The sequence below is a fragment of the Leiobunum rupestre genome, chromosome 1, assembly GCF_980474605.1.
Source record: "Leiobunum rupestre chromosome 1, qqLeiRupe1.1.hap1, whole genome shotgun sequence".
Taxonomy (NCBI): domain Eukaryota; kingdom Metazoa; phylum Arthropoda; class Arachnida; order Opiliones; family Sclerosomatidae; genus Leiobunum; species Leiobunum rupestre.
Window position 1 is genome coordinate 98123550 of NC_143384.1, and position 19032 is coordinate 98142581.

Sequence of the window (19032 nt, forward strand, 5' to 3'; positions counted from 1 at the left end):
GTTGAGTCCTCGCCCCACTCAAAATCTGATGGGGGACATCAAATCTGTCTCACCTCCGTTTGACCCAAATTTCGAAACTTGGCGATGAAATTTTGCCACCTTATATTACTCTCTTATTTGGGAAATAGGGGGAAAAAACGAAAGTATGTTAGATATTTTAATTAAAATTATGTTCTGGTTATTGTCCGTGATTAATTGCGTGTCCATGAGTCGTGTTATTGCCCGGTGGTTTATTGTGGTGGCTTTCAAAATGTCTTTCGGGTTCCGTATTGACATTTTACTTATTATAAGGGTGTTTAATTAATGATGTGACTTAGTGTTATGGCTTTTTGCGTTATTTAATCGCGTTAACGTTGTTACGGTTATTAATTATTCTAGTGAGTTACTATAAGTTTATATCTTAGTTGTATTTCACTGAAGAAAATTGCTCACTAGCGATGCGCTGTCAACGGCTATCTGATACGCGAAAACGAATGGATTGCGACAAAGCCGCGATTGGATCTTAATAAACATTTTTCATGCGAAGAAAATAATTATGACACTTAATTATTAATATTATGAACTTAGGATTTCGTAAAAAAAAATTATTCAACCTCTTAATCGTGCCCTGTGGTACTGCCAATCTGTAATGATAGTTTATTTAAATTTTACATGTTGCCACAGGGTTATTTTAATTTAAAATTGTATCGTGAATGTTCAAAAACGACTCAAAAGTTATTTTAGGCGCTAAAACTTAAATTTTAGCCCCCGGTTACATAGAAACTCGTTTTGAAATTCCCACCTTAGGATTTTTTAGGAACTTTTGCTTCTTTGTGATAGATGCCGCCACTGCATGGGTAATTTTTTTGACAGTTCATGAGCAGACGATTTTCTTACTCTCACGTTGTGAACCATGACAAAGTTGCTAAATTTTTAATTCCTCTTGTTTAATGGCTATATTTAATCATCGAAGTTACTTATAATGTAATACGATAGATTTTTATAAAGTAGATGAAATTAGAAAGTAATAATTTATTGCATTTACGCAAAGTTTTTACATACTTAGAATCGAAAGGGTTTATAACGCAACTCCATAATAAGTTTAGCCTTGGTTTCTTGGGACACCAATTAAAACAGAATCTGACGGCAGAATGGTAGCTGAATGGATATTTATTGATTTTTGCGCGACAGAGGGTGCTTAACCTAGCTAATTAAATTTTCTTTAATATCCCAAGGAGACATTCTGTTCAGAGATCGGAAAGCTTTCACATAATACCTAGCCATCTGCCTTTCAAACTTAACGGTGTGTTTTGGTAATTCTTGTGTATTTAATAATATTTTAAGTCTTTATGCTTAATAATTTACAGATATATTTCATTTTTATCCGACTGTATCGAAACTTTTGAAAGCTCGGGAACCATTTGGTTACTTTCATAGTAGCCGTAATGAAAATAATTTAAACAGTAGTGTTCGTAATAACGCTCTCTTAGAGAAATGGTACATTCATTTTTTATTCAAAGCGACGTGAAATGTATTTAACAAACTAACAAAATTTTTTTAGGGACGAAAGTGAGCTCTTAGGGCTTCAAGTACTGTTCTTTTGTTCAAAAAAGAAATGCCATCGTTGGTTAGATCATTGGGTTAGAGAGAGATTATCGTGGTGGAGAGAGGTGAATTACAAAAAACTCTTTTTCTAGTCAGATTTAAACTAATTATTTGTTAGTTTAGTGGAACACCATCTAATTTCCAATTCAGTGACCTTAAAACTGATTCACTTAGTCAAGAAATTAAAATTTATTTCAATTTGAATGAACAACAAATTCCGATAGAAGTTATAAGTACTCTCAAAGGCAGCTCTCCTGAAAACATAACGGACAATTCGCTTAATTCAAATTTGAACGTAATCAGTTGCGAAACAATTGCTGAAAATGTCGCACTGTCTTTATTAGTTGACTCTTACAAGGAAAAATCTAATAATACAGTAAGATTTTTAAAAGTTTTATATAATCATTATCATGTTTCTGTTTACAATAGTTTATCCCCTTATTTTGAAGGTTTTGCAATTAAATCATCGAATAACTCCGTACAAAGTTGCTATTGCAATTGCGGAAAGTGAAGATTTTGAAGTTACTAAAAAGCTACGAGGACTAGCGTCGTTTATACACAACGATTTACTAAGAGTTGATATATTTAGTTTTCCCAATCCTAATTTACTCTCGCAAGAATTAACTTTAGGGGAACAACTTTTAAGGTAAGACATTGTTTTCAAGTTAGTTTTTAAAAAATGTCATTTTAGTTGTGGCAGCATTAACGTTAAAAATTTTATATAGTTTCGATGAAATTGGTCTTCCTTATTCTATCGTCATAAGTCAAAGCGTATTAAGAACGGGTGTAGTTGGTCTGCGAAATCGGAATACAATGTTACTGGAGCAAGTACACGTTTCAGAGATAAAAACTTATTTGTTACGCTATTTACAGTACAAAGTTTACGATCAAACCTAGCTTGTTAATTAAATTATTTGATAAAATAAATTATGTAGGTTTTAATTTTATTTTCATGATTTTTATTTTCGTTTTATTTTAAAATAACGCTAAAAATAAACCACGAAAACGGGGAAAATTTAATTAAAATCTAGTATTTAGATTGTAGATGTCGTTACGCTCTCAAATAATAACTAAACAAAATGGCGTCCTACAAAACCGCTTAATTTGATTTTACATCTTTGTAGTCTGATTAGAACCTAATAATAAACCAAATTAGATTAAATTAAGATGGAAACTTATTACTTTTCTTCAGACGTTTATGATAAACATATATCGAAAATGGTGATAATCTTTCTACTTATTAATCGCGAAATAGATTAGGACTTAGGCCTTCAACCCTGCCCATTATGTAGGGCAGGAAGATGTCTTTTTCCGAACTTCCCTACGCGCGACCGTCAAAATGTTTCAAAGCGAAAAAAATAGCGCTGTATAATCCCCATACAAAAACCGCAGTAATGCTCCTCTTAAATTGATAAATTATTATCAATTAGATACCGAGAAACGGCGTCGCGGATGGGAGGGACTCGGAGTTCCGGTCCCTTCTCTCAGTCTTCTTCCCTTATTCGCGGCTCGCGTCTTTTAGCTTATTTAACGCGTACGATCCAGTGTCATTTTTATATAAAAGTAATTTTTAGGAGCCCCCAGCAATAACCAAGATGGCGTCCTACAAGTTATGGATTCGTAACGCCTCCCAAGTTGTGCAAGTTGTCAATAATAGGCGAAAATGCGTTCTGGGCAAAGAAGCCATGAACAATATAGCAGTTCTGCAAGCAGACGACAGCGGAGGCGTTAGCGTCATCATTGATAAGTAAAAAAATAATATTTGTAGATGTCGTCTCTGTGTTACGTAATTTTTACTTCCCCTTCTTTCCCCCATTTGTACTTTGCCAAGTTTGCATTACTTGCTTTTTTTCTGAGGAGTCTAGACAATTTTGTTTACGGGATTTTAAATCTCAGATTGATTTGGGCAAATATGAAACTACTTTTAAGATTTTAAAGTATAATTTTGGGATTTCCAAGTTACTTCTTTTTTAATTTCACATGGTTTTAAATATTAATACAGTCAAAACTTATTCACTATTTTATAATTTTAATTTAAACCCTTTATTGTGCGATAAAAATGAATTTATAAGAGTCATTTATTTGGTAGCTTGTAAATAAATAAAGTGATTTTTTAGACAGGCTTACTTTATTATTTCAACATTAAGAAAATATGACATTCCTAAGACTGAATTCAGTGACATTTCTTATGATATATATAACCCATATCAGCATGAATGATTGTTACCAGTATTGCAAGAAAAAACTTCCTATCAATTCATTGTGGCGCCATCTACGGCAGTTTTTAGAAAGTTTTATCCAAAATGAATTAACGTTCACTGAGGATGTGAAAACAGCACCCTATTAACTTCGTGTTTTACGGTAGAAAAGCCACGCCTCTTAACGGGGGAAGGCGTACTTTCGCCTCGTAATCGAAGGCTATTTCCATGGATTAAACACTGTGTTTAATCCATGCTATTTCCCTCTCCCGGTAGGCGGAGAATATCGTCCGTAAATCACGAAAACAGAGGCTATAGTGGTGGCACCTGCATGTTCTCAGTTATCGTTAATCCATTCTTGGTTTTATAGAAACTTCTGATAGTAGATGGCGTGTTAGTCTCTGCATTTGTGCAGACGATATTACTAAAATGTTTTATTTTTGCTTCACGAATGCGCCTCTATCCAACCTCATTTAATATTTTTATCCCCACAATGGCGCTACACAACACTAGAGGGCTTACCCCCTTCTATTGAATATAGGAGCGCGACGCACGCTCGGTGGCACGTTTATCGCGCCGTTATACAAGCAGCCGTTAATCCCCCTAGTGTTTTGTGGCGCCATCTTCAGCATTGTCGTCTTCATTACCATCAGCTCAAAACCGGGTAATATTTGAACTTGTAGTTCGGGTAACATCGCTGATGTCGACATGGACGCTAATGTCATAGCCAGGTACGGATTGAAGACATTCGAGAACGTTATAGAGGCCACTGGGATGACGGTCATGCCGGGTTTCGTCGACGCCCACACTCATCCCGTCTGGGCCGGCGACAGGGTCCAAGAATTCGCTCAGAAGGTGACCTGGTCTTGTCCCAGATTGACATGTTTACGCTATTAGCATACCACCGTAAATGTATTCATTTCAACCATGAATATCGAACTATATCATTACATTTTCTACCATCTGGAGCTGGGATGGGCGGTGCCTTTCCGTGTTCTACGTAATCACTTGAGCCAATCGATTCGATCCACAAAACGTTTCGGAGATTACGCGTTTACTTTAAAATTACTCATCATTCTTAGAAAATTACCTCTACTACTAAAAAATCAGTTGTTAATCTTAAATAAAGGTATCTGCTGTTAATATTTTTACCCATTTTAAAACTATGGAAAAGATGCGATTTAAGACTTCACGAAATACGTTTCCAGCTAAGCCTTGGCAATACGCGAGTTTAACCGCCATCTATCGGCTTTAAAAATAATTATTAGGATGATACTTGTCACAACAAAGGGAAGCCTAAGCTGACGTCATATGTCACCGAGGTCACACTGAGATACTACGTCAAAGTACCATCCTGGTCTAATTGCGCCTGTTTAAGGTATTATTGAAACTCGTTTATTAAACTAGCCAAATTTGAAAGCGTTGTCCGTCAAAACAATTTTGATATCCCATACCTGCTACCAAATCGACATAAAACCCAAAAGTGTGACAGCCCTACCTTAGCGCATTTTGAGAGATTCACTGAGAGCTAGTCTCACCATCGACTACAAAGCCAACCAGATTTCTAGTATTGCAGGCTTTCTCTTTGGTCTGTGGACTAATTTGTTTTGACGCGATTTTCTCTCGCCTCTTTAGTCGGGCATATACGTTCTAAAACTCTACACTTGGTGGCGCTGGAGTGTGGAGAATTTTAAATTTTGATGACGTATTCGTAACCCCCTCTCCCACACTACTTTTACTTCGCTCTTATTTATATCCATTGCCATATTTCCCATTGTACTAACAACTTAACAAGGAGACATCCCGATGTGTTTCTCCCCGATTTTGTCAAACTCGGCGGTTCAGAAGACCTACATGCACCTTGAAAGCTCCTAAAGGGAAAAGTTTCAATGGCCATTCGTTTTGTCATGCCAACCAAAAATGTTTTTCACAACTCAAGTTTAAACTTTCTCTACGCAAAATAGCATGGCAAAATCACGGATTCTTATTTTTTTTAAATGTTAAAGTTTAAATTTTGAGGGTAAAATTGGGTAAAACAATGGGGTAAAATTGATAAAATTGGGAAAAATCGAGAAAAATGGGTAAAATCAGTAAAATTTCGGTCAAATCGTAAGGGTTTACAGTGCGTGATTTTGCATAGAGAAAGTTTAAACTTGAGTTGTGAAAACCATTTTTGGTTGCCATGGAAAAATGAATGGCCATTAAAATTATTCCATTTTCAAAATCGGGGAGAATAACCTCGGGATGTCTCCTTGTAAGTGTAGTTAAGTACGGGACCTCAGCGTCATCGTAGGATAAAGGTGGGGCTTCGTTAAGCCTTGGTCTCCATCTTCCTGCTCATAAATGGGGGGCCTCCAAGGGTCACTTATCACAGGTACTCCAGTTGGTCAAATCCTGCACTGCATACATCGCTTTTTCCGCGACTGAGGGCAGAGTACCTAATAGCCGTTCGATATACATGGTTGAAATGACTGAATGAATGATGAACACGATAAATGAGCCGCGTTTCTTAGCTCGCTGGTGCTACCTACATGGACATCTACCGAGCGGGTGGCGGCATTCACTTCACGGTCGAAAAGACGAGGGACGCGGAGGACGAAGAACTGCTGCAGTCGCTGGTGAAAAGGTTGTCTTGCATGCTGAGGGCCGGGACGACCTTGGTAGAGGCGAAATCTGGCTATGGTCTGGACTTGGAAAGCGAACTTCGCATTCTGGGGATTATAGATCAAGCCCGGGACTTGTCCCCGGTTGAAATCTCCTCCACCTACTGCGGCGCCCACGCCGTTCCAAAGTAATTCACTTCCTTTCTTCTCCAAGTCGAGACTTGTCTAATAGCGGAAGCAATCGGTGCTTGCTCGTTGCGTCATAGGCATACGTTGTACCATATGTAACATAATCAGTCGTAAGTGTGCCTCTGTGTTACATTTTCATAGAAACAATTTCAATGAGACCTGGTTTCATTGCCGAATTAAAGACTAGGCCTACTAGGCACTGACCTATGGGCCCCAACCAACGGAAAAAAAATTGTGTACTGAAAAATCAGTGGACTTTTACTATTTCACTGGTTTTGCAGTGAAAATTTCACACACTGATAGAAACTTGTCGAGGTTAACGGTAATAGTTAGTGTAGGGAGCTGTTGACCAGCGCGGCATGAAGGGCTTGCCACCCCCCTCCTACGCATTGTAACCCGGCCACCTGAATTAAGGGCTTTCAAAGTCGCTTGATGGCTTAGGCCTAAGGTGTGTGCCTTGGGTATTAGCCTGGCTGATTATTATTATTATTATTATCAATGGATTTTTCACTGATTCGGCTTAGGAGAAAAACATATCAAGCTTGTTGCTTTATTATTTGAAAAATCTTTATTCTCGTGACATAAGCTCAGCTTCGGGACACGCGCGTTTGGCGTTTTTACGCTTTCCTTCCATAGGCCCCCACCAACTTAGTGCCTAGGGCCCCACCTTCAGTAAATGCGGCACTGCCTGGTTTCACACGGAACATGCAATAAGGGGACCCAAAAATACAAACACTCTATAAGGTAATATTAACCTCGTACCCTAGATTCGTTATAACAGCCTCGCGCGTAGTCAATAGCGTTTGCCCACTTCCTGCTGGAACTCCGAAAACATTAGCTCCATAGTTACCATGGTAAACAAATATAAATAAAACCACAGCCAACTTTGATGCCATGCTCTTTCGCCCAACAACGTGTCATCAAAGTAAACCATGATAAGACTATGACAACTAGGAGCAACAAACACCAGGAAAACGCAGCTAGCCTTTAAACACGCTAACGCAGTGTTGTGTACAAATTTCATTGGAGGAACCTTTACGCTGAGCGCTTTACGGAAAGGGGGAAGACAATTTTCGAATTTTCCCCTTCAACGGCAGCAGGCGCTAAGGCGTCTAACCAATGAAACATGTACGAAAGAAAATGCACGACTTTTGACGAGTTGCGTTCACCTTGTGTGGGGTGCTGTGTTTGTTGCTTCTAGCTGGCAGCGACCGATGAAGGCCGATTTTTCGGAGGTCACGTGCGGGAAGTGGGTAAACGCTTCGTTACAAAATCGTCAATCGCAAAGCTCTCAGAATTCGAATCTAGGATACGCAGTTCAGTATTATCTTTGGTTAATGTTAAAATCGCCCGTTTTCAAAATCCTCTTAACTAACTTCCGCTTTACTAGCTGATGACGCGTTTTTCGTCACGGAATTGCAATTTATGTCCCGTGAACAAGATTTCATCTAGGAGTAACAAACACAACACCCCACACAAGGAGAACGCCAACCGTCCAAAGTCGTGGATTTTCTTGTGTACATTTTTAATTTGTTAGACGCTTTAGCGCCTGCTGCCGTCGGAAAGGGAAAATTATGAAATTGTCTCCCCCCCCCCCGCCCGTAAAACGTTCAGCGTAAAGGCTCGTCCAATGAAATTTGTACACAATACTGCGTTAGCGTGTTTAAAGGCTAGCTGCGTTCTCCTTGTGTTTAGTACTCCTAGGTTTCATTAACGAAAGTGCTTTTATGATTATGTTACACATGGTTGTAGGTAAACTACGCCTTAAAAAAAAAGGTTGCCATGACATTATTTTACGTCACAGATAACGAGACAAAACGCCGCACGTGACCCCCAAGGCGTCTTAAGCCACGTTCACACTAGAGCCTAAAACCCAGTTTATGTCGGTTTGAATGTCAGTTTTGACCGCCTACGATAATTCTTGTTTCACACTTGCGAAATCGCTTCACCCCGGTTCGCTTATAGCCAAGGCTTAACGCCATTTCAAATTATGACTAGAATTTTGAAAATACTAAAATGTATCCCAAAACAATTAGTTAAGCATGTTAAATATACATATAGTAATATTATTTGACATTGTTTAGAATTTTATCCCCATTATTTTTGAAAATACGAGCAATTTTACTTCCCTGCCTTGTCGTTTTGAAAGCGATTCTAAGCGAACTGACTTGGACGAGTTGCTTCCCGAACAAACACGAAGCGATTTCTCACGTTGGTTTTAAAAACTAGTTATCTAAACATAGTGAATTTAGGGGTATGTGTGAACGTAGCTTTTATGTCATGGTAGACATAAACCCTTTTAACATGACAACGAAAATAGGCCACGCTCACGAGCAATCTACAAATATATTATGTGCTATCCTGCTAATGTTATTCGCTTGAAACATGTACCTTCCCGGGATCCCATTGATTTTTCCAAAAACGTTTGGGAAGAAAACATTGATTTTATAATACTATTTCATCGGGAAAACATGCTTTATCAATAGTTAAACATCCCCACGCAGTGTATTTTTCACATTTTATACCTTCAAACGAAGAATTAGACTAAATTTTGAGCCTTGATGCGATTTGGTTGGAAATTCTCGCCCAACGGAATCAGAGTCAAGCCTGCGAAGGTTCACGTTTCATACTTATACTTATCTCTTAAAGGGAATATAATCTCAACGCATTCTTTATGTAAGACCCCGTCTCCAATTCACTAACTAGCGCCAGAAATATCTAAAGCCATATGTAGAGTCCAATATTGGAAGTGTTGGTGTTCCACACCAAACACAAGATGAGCCGCGTTCGATCCCAGCTTGTGGCACTGGGTGCAAAACTCAGAACTAATCCTTCTGCGTAGAGTTTGCAAGTTCTCTCCCCACTGTTCTTCGGTTTCCCCTTTCCATAAAAACTTGTAGAGGTTAGCGGTAATAGTAAGTGTAGGGAGCTGTTGGCTCGCGTGGCATGAAGGGCTTGCCACGTCGCTTGATGACTTAGGCCTAAGGTGGTGCCAAGGGTATTTAATTTACTTTCAGAGCCAAGAGTCTTATGAAAATATTTTACGCCTACACCTGTGCAGATTTGACTGTGTAAAAGGATTTGAAATTAATTTACTTCCCCCCACAATTACGACCCTCATTTTTAAAACTATACATTCTCCTTTTAATTTTAAATCTCTATTTTACTGTTTGCCCCAGGTTTACATAATGATTTGTAGAAATCGAGGGGGTAGTCACTCGTAAATATTTTGTACACCTGATGACTGATTTTCGTATAACAATGGGTGAATACCAGTGACTGCTCATAAGTTTACCATTTTCAGATCCCCATTTTGAAGCCATTCAAACTCTCTAATACCGACAGCAATTTTCGAAATTTTAATTTTATAAAATTAGGGGCATGGTTATTTAACTTTTTAAGAGGTTGGGCTACGATACTTGGCAGCTAGGAGCAACAAACACAGCACCCCACACAAGACTAGCTGATTATTATTATTATACCCAAGGTTATATTCCCTTTAAGAAATATATTATTAGATGGTATAAATTATACCGTACAATTGGTGTCTAAGTACTTGAGCTTGATATACCGTTGTTTCGTTGTCGCGCAGGGGTAAAACGAGCCTGCAAGTGACCGACGAAATCGTGAAAGTCCATATTCCGGAAATAGGCAAGCGACTTCGTTCCGGTCAGCTGCGAGTGGACAGTTTGGACGTCTTTTGCGAAAAGGGAGTTTTCGAATTGGACGAATCCAAACGAATTTTGCAAGCCGGCAGAGATGTCGGGCTGAGACTGAACTTCCACGGTGACGAGTTGAACGCCCTGGGCGCGGCTGAGGTACAGTCTATCCTTGAGCGTTTCCGGAACGTTTTCTAAAACATCTTTTTTACATTGCGTTTAAGATGGGTGCTCAATTGAACGCGGAAGCTATTTCTCATTTGGAAGAAATCACCGACGAAGGGATTGCCGCTCTAGCCAAGGCCCAGACAGCGGCGGTCATCTTACCAACCACCGCTTTCACCCTGCGCCTGCGTCCACCCCCTGTCCGTAAAATGATCGACGAAGGAGTCATTGTGGCGCTGGGTACCGACTACAACCCCAACGCTTACTGTTTCTCAATGGTTGGTATAGCTATCAGGGGTGCCCAAATGCTCGATCTTTAGTACATGGCCATCTTGACCTTGAAAATGGCCATCACGACCTTAAAAATGGCCATCACGACCTTGATAATGGCCATCTCTACCTTCATAATGGAAATTTCAAAATGTTTATCTCTAAAATATTATATTATATTATATTACACATTATATTATATTATATTATATTATATATTAGATTAGATTAGATTATATACTATATACTATATATTGTATATTATATGATATATATTATATATTACGTAACAATATATATGATATATTATATATTACATAATATTATATATTACGTAATATTATATATGATATATTATATATTACATAATATTATATATTACGTAATATTATATATGATATATTATATATTACATAATATTATATATTACGTAATATTATATGTTACGTAATATTATACAGGGTGGCTTATGTATTTGTGGCCAATACATTCTATGGGAGAGTATTATTCTACTGAAAATATTTTTTTCCCTACTATCTATCTGGTTAAACTATTAAAATGAAATGTTAAATGAAGAAAGATAAAAATTACTGGTTTGCGGGAGAAATAAGGAGTTTAGCTTTGACCTTTGTATGCTTCTTCGAAAATTCACCAATAGAAAGGTCAATTCAAAGAGATTATTTTAATTTTATTTGCTTATTTCCCCCGCAAACCAAAAATTGTTCTCTTTCTTAAAGGGAATATAACCTCTGGTATTTCTGTCGCCCTCCGATGGTTCCAATATTGTCCGCTGCCTCCCATGGCTTTTCACACCTGCGGCGCTGATAATCGCTGTTTGTGAAGGGAATAAAGGAAATTGATGGGGTCTTCCATAAAGAACGCGTTGGAGGTTCTATTCCCTTTAAGGGAACATTATTTTTGTAAAGTCGAGTAGATGAATTTTTTCGGGCAATAGCTATGATTGTGCCTTGAAATAACAGATTATTTTACGACGAATATGTTCATTTTTTCGATTTAAGCCACCGTTTCGAAGTTACAAAACAATTGATGTATGGACGACCCCTTCATTTAACATTTCATTTTAATACCTTAACCAGATAGTAGGGAAAAAACTATTTACAGTGGAATAATACTATCCCATAGAAGTTATTGGCCACAAATAGCTAAGCCATCCTGTATATGAATAATTATATTACATAATATTATATATTATACATTATATATTACCAATTATATATTACATATTATATATTATATATTATATATTTCATATTATATATTATATATTTCATATTATATATTATATATTTCATATTATATATTATATATTTCATATTATATATTATATATTTCATATTATATATTATATATTTCATATTATATATTTCATATTATATATTTCATATTATATATTATATATTTCATATTATATATTATATATTTCATATTATATATTATATATTTCATATTATATATTATATATTTCATATTATATATTATATATTTCATATTATATATTATATATTTCATATTATATATTATATATTTCATATTATATATTATATATTTCATATTATATATTTCATATTATATATTATATATTTCATATTATATATTATATATTTCATATTATATATTATATATTTCATATTATATATTATATATTTCTTATTATATATTATATATTTCATATTATATATTTCATATTATATATTTCATATTATATATTATATATTATATATTATATATTTCATATTATATATTATATATTTCATATTATATATTTCATATTATATATTATATATTTCATATTATATATTATATATTACATATTATATTATAAAAAATAAATAGTACAAAAATGGCCATCTCGACCTTGAGAATGCTGATCTCGACCTTCAAAAAGTTCATCTTTAAGGTCGCTAACTTGGTCACCCCTGGGCCGCGTCAAAATTCTGAGAAGGAATTCTTCTCTTGAGAAGAGTTCTTCGTGAGAATTTTTCTCCCAGCTAAAATGCGTCAAATGTAAAAAGCTTCTTCTAAAGATGGCGGCTTACGATAATCCCACGAACGTAGTAAACTAAGCCTTTGACAATAAATATTATTTTTACACGATTTCACGACAAAATATGAAGGAAAGAAAATATTTTATTTATAATTTAAAAGGAAAGGTTTCATAGGAATTAACTAACCATTCTAAATTCTCTGAAATTAATTTTCGTCCACAAAAATATCATAATGTTTATTTTCTTCAGCATCAAGTAAACTTATTAGAATATCAGCTGCCATTTTTATTTGTAATTTGACCGAGTGAGAATGCTCGGAGGATGATCAACCGCTGTACATTTCCTCGGGAATAGACTAATTTATTGTGGAATTAATTAATTAATCACAAAGATATACAGCTCTCTTTAAAAAACCAAATTCGTTTTAGCGTGAACGACTGTCCTTATCCCTGATAGACCTCCGGTGGTATCGTAGTTTCTCTGTTACTAGGTGCACCGGGCTATAAATTCTGGCCCACTGTCCTTATCACTCTAACCAAGAATGCATTCAGGCATTGAGCTGGGAATATTAATCTAGAGGTCCAATCAAAACATCGGATTTCAGTATTTCGCGAAACAAGTTTTTAAAAATAAGAATACTGCCGTCTGCTCCCAAATAACGAGAAAACTTTATCATTCTACCCGTGGCGCCATCTATCTCTCAATGGTTCGTTCAAATAAGACGCGTTTTCCGGCAAAAAGATTTTTTTTTCAAAAATAATGGATGGCGCCACGGGTCATATGATAACGTTTTCTCGTCATTTTAGAGGAGACGGCACATTCGTAATTTTCAAAAACTTGTTTCGCGGGGAGCAGATTTGATTGGATCTCTAGATTAATATTCCCAACTCAATGCATTCAGGTACCTAAGAATAAAGCCTCTGGTACTGTCCTCACATACTTCGTAACGTAAATTTGTCTGCTTTTAATCACATAACGTAAACATAGATGGAATTCCTCTAAAAGTCAGGGAATTTGAACATGGGTATAAAAATCAGGGAAAAGTCAGGGATTATGAATATGGGTATAAAAGTTAGGGGATTTTAAAAATTAGTTTAAAAATCAGGGAAATGTCAGGGAATTTAATTTCGGTGGCAAATAGGAAACTTTTACTAAAATATTGGTTAAAAAATACAAAATTTTGACACAAAATAAGTCAGGGAAAATCTAGAAAAGTCAGGGAATTTGACTGTGAAAAAACTGTGGCAACCCTGTTTAGCGAAAGAGTGCACGAAAAATCGAAAGCAGACGAACTTTCGCTAAATAGTATGTGAGAATGGGGGCGAGGGGCTAAGCTAACCACTGTCAGATGACCTGTATACCAATTACGCGTACTCAACACTGACAAAGGTACAGACTCTAAAGATTACGGGTAATCTAATTAGTACAGTCAAAGTTATAGGGCTTGTATACCGATTACGCGGAGTGACTAGCCTCTCGGAATGTGGTTAAGGACCTCTGCAGTTCCATATTCTTAGGTACCTGGATTCATTCTTGCTCTATCGGTGAACAAACGAATGTGGCTTCAAATTTCACAAGTTTCTCAAAACTAGACTCCGGAATAGGAGCTTCAATAAAACATCTTCATGACAACAAGAAAGAATAATTAATGCCTTCCGTGACATTTCAATTGAAATGTTGAACAACACTATAAACTCCGTCGTTAAACGAGCTCAAGAATGTATCGTAGCCGAGAGTGGCATAATTGAACCGTTGTAAACTATTCAGTATTTATTAGATTTAGTCACATTAAAACTAATCAGATTATTTTATTATCAAACACTAAATTCATTAACCTTCAATTTCTCGGCTTCTGATTGCTTAAATTTGGCCGAATCAAAGTTATTTGAACAAATAATATGGCGAGCAACAACTTTCTAATTGGAACCAAATCCGTAAACCGAACGGTTCTCGAGATAGGTTTTGAAAATAGACAATAGACGCTAGCATCTAGGAGCAACAAACACAGCACCCCATACAAGGAGAACGCAACACGTCAAAAGTCGTGCATTTTCTTGCGTACAGTTTTCATTGGTTAGAGTTAGAAGTTGTAGCGCCTGCTGCCGTCGGAAGGGGAAAATTCGGAAATTGTCTTCCCCCCCCCCGCCCGTAAAACGTTCAGTGTAAAGGCTCGTCCAATGAAATTTGTACACAACACTGCGTTAACGTGTTTAAAGGCTAGCTGCGTTCTCCTTGTGTTTGTTGCTCCTAGCTAGCATCTAGGAGCAACAAACACAAGGAGAACGCAGCTAGCCTTTAAACACGCTAACGAAGGGTTGTGTACGAATTTCATTGGACGAGCGTCACGAGCCTTTACGCTGAACGTTTTACGGGCGGGGGGAAGACAATTTCCGAATTTTCCCCTTCCGATGGCAGCAGGCGCTAAAGCGTCTAGCCAATGAGAAATGTACACAAGAAAATCCACGACTTTTGACGGGTTGCGTTCTCCTTGTGTGGGGTGTTGTGTTTGTTGCTCCTAGCTAGCATAAATTCTATTTATGTCTTATTCAACTTGTTAAAAAGTTCCACGCGCGTCTGGATATTTTAGCGTAAACGGGCTCGAGCGATTTCGCGCGTGCTCCCTCAAATAAAAAAAAATGCTGGAGCCTGTTACGCTAAAATATGAAAGAGCGCGTGGAACATTTTAACAACTTGAACAAGACACGAATTAAAATTCAACGAGTCACCATTTTAATAAAGATCTAACCTTCATAAAAGAACTGAACTCCTACGTATTTCGTGACGAAAGCGATACATTAAAACAAGTTCGGCATTATAGAAAGGCTTATTAAAACTTTGTTGGAATTGACGACTTTTAAAATTCATTTTGCGCGTGAAAATACCTCTACATGTTATGGTCAAAAAAGCACGCAAAGAAGGCTGTGTGCCCAAGACATGTACCTGTAGTGTCGTGCGCTAAAACGTCATTTCAAAATCCGTCAATTTCTGGCTATTTTATTTAATTTAATTTTTCGCTCGAAGACCTATCGGTACGAGCTATTAGTAAATTTTTAAATTTCTTCAAATTTGTTTAGGGTTTAGCTTTATTATCCCTTTTCATAATGGACTAATCTACTTATTCGCCAATTTTATCATCCTTTATTAAAACTTTAACATTTAAAACTTTTGCAAGCTTTCGAACCGTAGTTCCTTTTCAGGCTTTTTGCCCCTAGACCAGCGGTTCCCAAAAGGTGTTCCGCGGAAGGGTCACAGGGGTTCCGAGAATTCGCAGCGCGGTCATCTTTGGTCGTGGCAACAGTCTTCTAAGATAAGTAAAAAAAATGAGTTGGGGTTCCGCCAGTATTAGCTGCATAATTTAGGGTTCCATAGCAAAAAGAAATTGGGAACCGCTGCCCTAGACGACACTGTCAACTCTGATTTTTTAAGTCCAAGGAAAATCCCTTAGCGAAGATATATTTAAATGAAACCGTGGTATAGAGTAATTTCTAATTAGTTTTTCGATTTCCAGCCACTGGTAATGCATTTGGCCTGCGTGACGATGCAGATGACCATGCCGGAAGCTCTTATAGCCGCCACTATCAACTCCGCCTTTGCCCTGGGAAAGTCCGCCACTCAGGGGTCGTTGGAGGTCGGAAAGGTCGCCGATTTGGTGCTTATTGACGCTCCCAGGTCAGTTCTCTTTGGTTGGAAACCCTCCACGTGGATTAAACACTAAAGGATGTTCCATGGGCGAAAAAACACGCAAATGCCCTGTCACGTCGCCACCTTGCGGCGCGAGTCCGAAAAACCGGAAATTTATTTTTTTCTCCCCTCTATCCAGGGGCAAACAAACCCACGTGCTTTTAAATAAATAATGGTAACGAAAAAATAGCAGACGAATTCTAAAAATCACAGTCTAAAAGTTTCAAAAAATATCAGATGGCGCTACAAACTCAAATCCGGTGCCCCTGGATAGAAGAAAAACAAAAAACAAACACCTAGCTAACGAGGACTTTGCCTTGGGAAGCTAGCCCGTGGAACATTCTTTAGTGTTTAATCTATGCCCTCCAGAACTTACAAGACAGCTTACGAGGGACTGGCGTTACGTCTCGTTTTCTACGTAACTGGTGACAATCACCCCTAGCTTATGTTAAACCTGGTAGCAGAATGCCGAGTTCGTTGATCCACCATTAATTTAAAGGAGAACGGTCAAGCTTTAACCAGTTAGATAGCCCTATAGCCCGTTAAAAACTAAAATTTAAGGCGAAAACCGCATAAAAAAATATTAAGTGGTTTATTTTTAATAAAATAAAGAAATTTCGGGAAATTGAAAAGCGCGCGTCCCCCGTGACATCTGGTGAGAAATCGATGAGACAGAAAAACCACGTAAAAGCGCGCGCTGCTGAAGACGCGAAAAATTTGTTTTGCACGCGCGTCGCGTTTCAGTTATACGAGACCTAAGCCTAAATTGCGCGATTTTAAAAGTTAGGATAGTTCGCAAATCGCTCGCTAAGGTGCTGCTGGCGCTGGCGATACACCTTACGATGGCGGCGAAAATTCAAACCCAAATACTTGGCGTTATTTTGCATTTCAACTTTTTAGGCCTGAAACTATTTCAAGACAAAATAAGGTACAGTCCCGATCAAATGTTTCTGGCCGTTTTCTCTTGGCAGCCATTTTATTTTAATTTTAGGTAGATAGCCGAATGAGGGCTTGGTTTCATTTAAAAATTAAATAAGGGTTAATTTTCATGTTTTCCGTCATCAATATTTCTTCAATAACTTGACAACCACAAATCCGATTTGAAAAATGAAACCACATTTGGTTTCCGAATATTCGGACGCTTCGAACAAGCTTAGACACGACAAATTATATATTTTTTTAATGATGTCATTTTGGAGGGGTTTGGCTATTTCCGACTTTGCTCGTGCCCTAATTGTTCTAGGGCATTAATTTTCACCTATATTATTTTCGGGGGGGGGGGGGGGGGTATTCTTTCATAGAAGCCCTCTGCTGCCCTCATTCGGCTCTCTACCTAAAATAGAAATAAAATGGCTGCCAAGAGAAAACGGCCAGAAACTTTTGATCGGGACTGTACGTGTAAGTACATTGAACGTCTTGTTGATCTTTTGATACGCAAATAAGGCGATATTCGGAAAAGCTTGACCGTTCCCCTTTAAAAGGTCATACTCCTGTTAAAAATCCACCAAACCAAGTCCGACCCCTCGTTAACTTCGCACGTTCTCAATAACATAGATACGTTATCGCTAATTCCTTTTGAAATCGGTCATTTTTCAGATGGGAACATATCATATACCAACTAGGCTGCCACGACCATTTGATCAAGAAAGTATTGAAAGGTGGTAACATAGTCTTCGATAACTGCGTCGAAGTTGGTAAAATGAGCCCTTGTACCAGCACAGTAACAGCCTGAATGTGTTGACCCATTACTGCACACTTTTGAAAAGTATTAACTGTTTTTTCCCGTAGCTATAAATAAACCCACATCTCATTTTGCCCTTAATCTCCAAATTAAATTAAATACTCAAACAAACCCACTTCCTCAGAGCATCCCATGACGTTTCATGTTTGTTGCTGAAAAATAATAAACAAAAACACCCTTTTTTTATGTTTGTGGATTTAAAAAAACATTGGAATTTAGAGATCACTTCACTTTGTTGTTGACCTTCCAATCTCGATAATATTAAACTGTTTGTTTATAGCAGTTTATTTCTCGTTATTTAACAAACACTACTTCCACCAAATCAAATTAATATAACAGGGTTGGAAAAGTCAGGGAATTTGGAAATGGTTCCAAAAAAGTCAGGGAATTTGAAAAACTGGGTTGGAAAAGTCAGGGAATTTGGAAATGGTTCCACAAAGTTCAGGGAATTTGCAAAAAAAAGTCAGGGAATTTGAAAAACTGGGTTGGAAAAGTCAGGGAATTTGAAAAACTGGGTTGGAAAAGTCAGGGAATTTGAAAAACTGGGTTGGAAAAGTCAGGGAATTTGGAAATGGTTCCAAAAAAGTCAGGGAAATTGAAAAACTGGGTTGGAAAAGTCAGGGAATTTGGAAATGGTTCCACAAAGTTCAGGGAATTTGCAAAAAAAAGTCAGGGAATTTGAAAATGGTTCCAAAAAGGTCAGATAATTTGAAATTGGTTCCAAGAAGGTCAGGGAATTTGAAAATGGTTAAAAAAAAGTCAGGTAATTTTAAAATGGTTCCTTAAAGGTCAGGGAATTTGGAAATGGTTCCAAAAAGGTCACGGAATTTGAAAATGGTTCCTTAAAGGTCAGGGAATTTGGAAATGGTTCCAAAAAGGTCACGGAATTTGAAAATGGTTCCAAAAAGGTCACGGAATTTGGAAATGGTTCCAAAA

General features: G+C 37.3%; 1 protein-coding gene across 2 annotated transcripts; it reads left to right on the forward strand.

Moving 5' to 3' along the window:
* The first annotated feature begins 903 nt into the window (after positions 1–903).
* Positions 904–18347, forward strand: LOC149969094 (putative imidazolonepropionase). Of its 2 annotated transcripts, XM_090155333.1 has the most exons (8): positions 2132–2230; positions 3159–3331; positions 4466–4637; positions 6296–6573; positions 10167–10392; positions 10458–10676; positions 16183–16343; positions 17952–18347. In XM_090155333.1, the coding sequence occupies exons 2-8, from the start codon at positions 3180–3182 to the stop codon at positions 18085–18087; spliced, it is 1344 nt and encodes a 447-aa protein (XP_090011459.1). In that variant the 5' UTR covers positions 2132–2230; positions 3159–3179; the 3' UTR covers positions 18088–18347. The 2 variants fall into 2 exon arrangements, with proteins under 2 accessions (XP_090011468.1, XP_090011459.1); XM_090155342.1 differs by lacking the exons at positions 3159–3331; positions 4466–4637; positions 6296–6573; ... (2 more) ...; positions 16183–16343; positions 17952–18347 and adding exons at positions 904–1133; positions 1215–1282; positions 1347–1476; ... (1 more) ...; positions 1703–1960; positions 2310–2531 and having other exon boundaries at positions 2034–2230.
* The last annotated feature ends 685 nt before the right edge of the window (positions 18348–19032 follow it).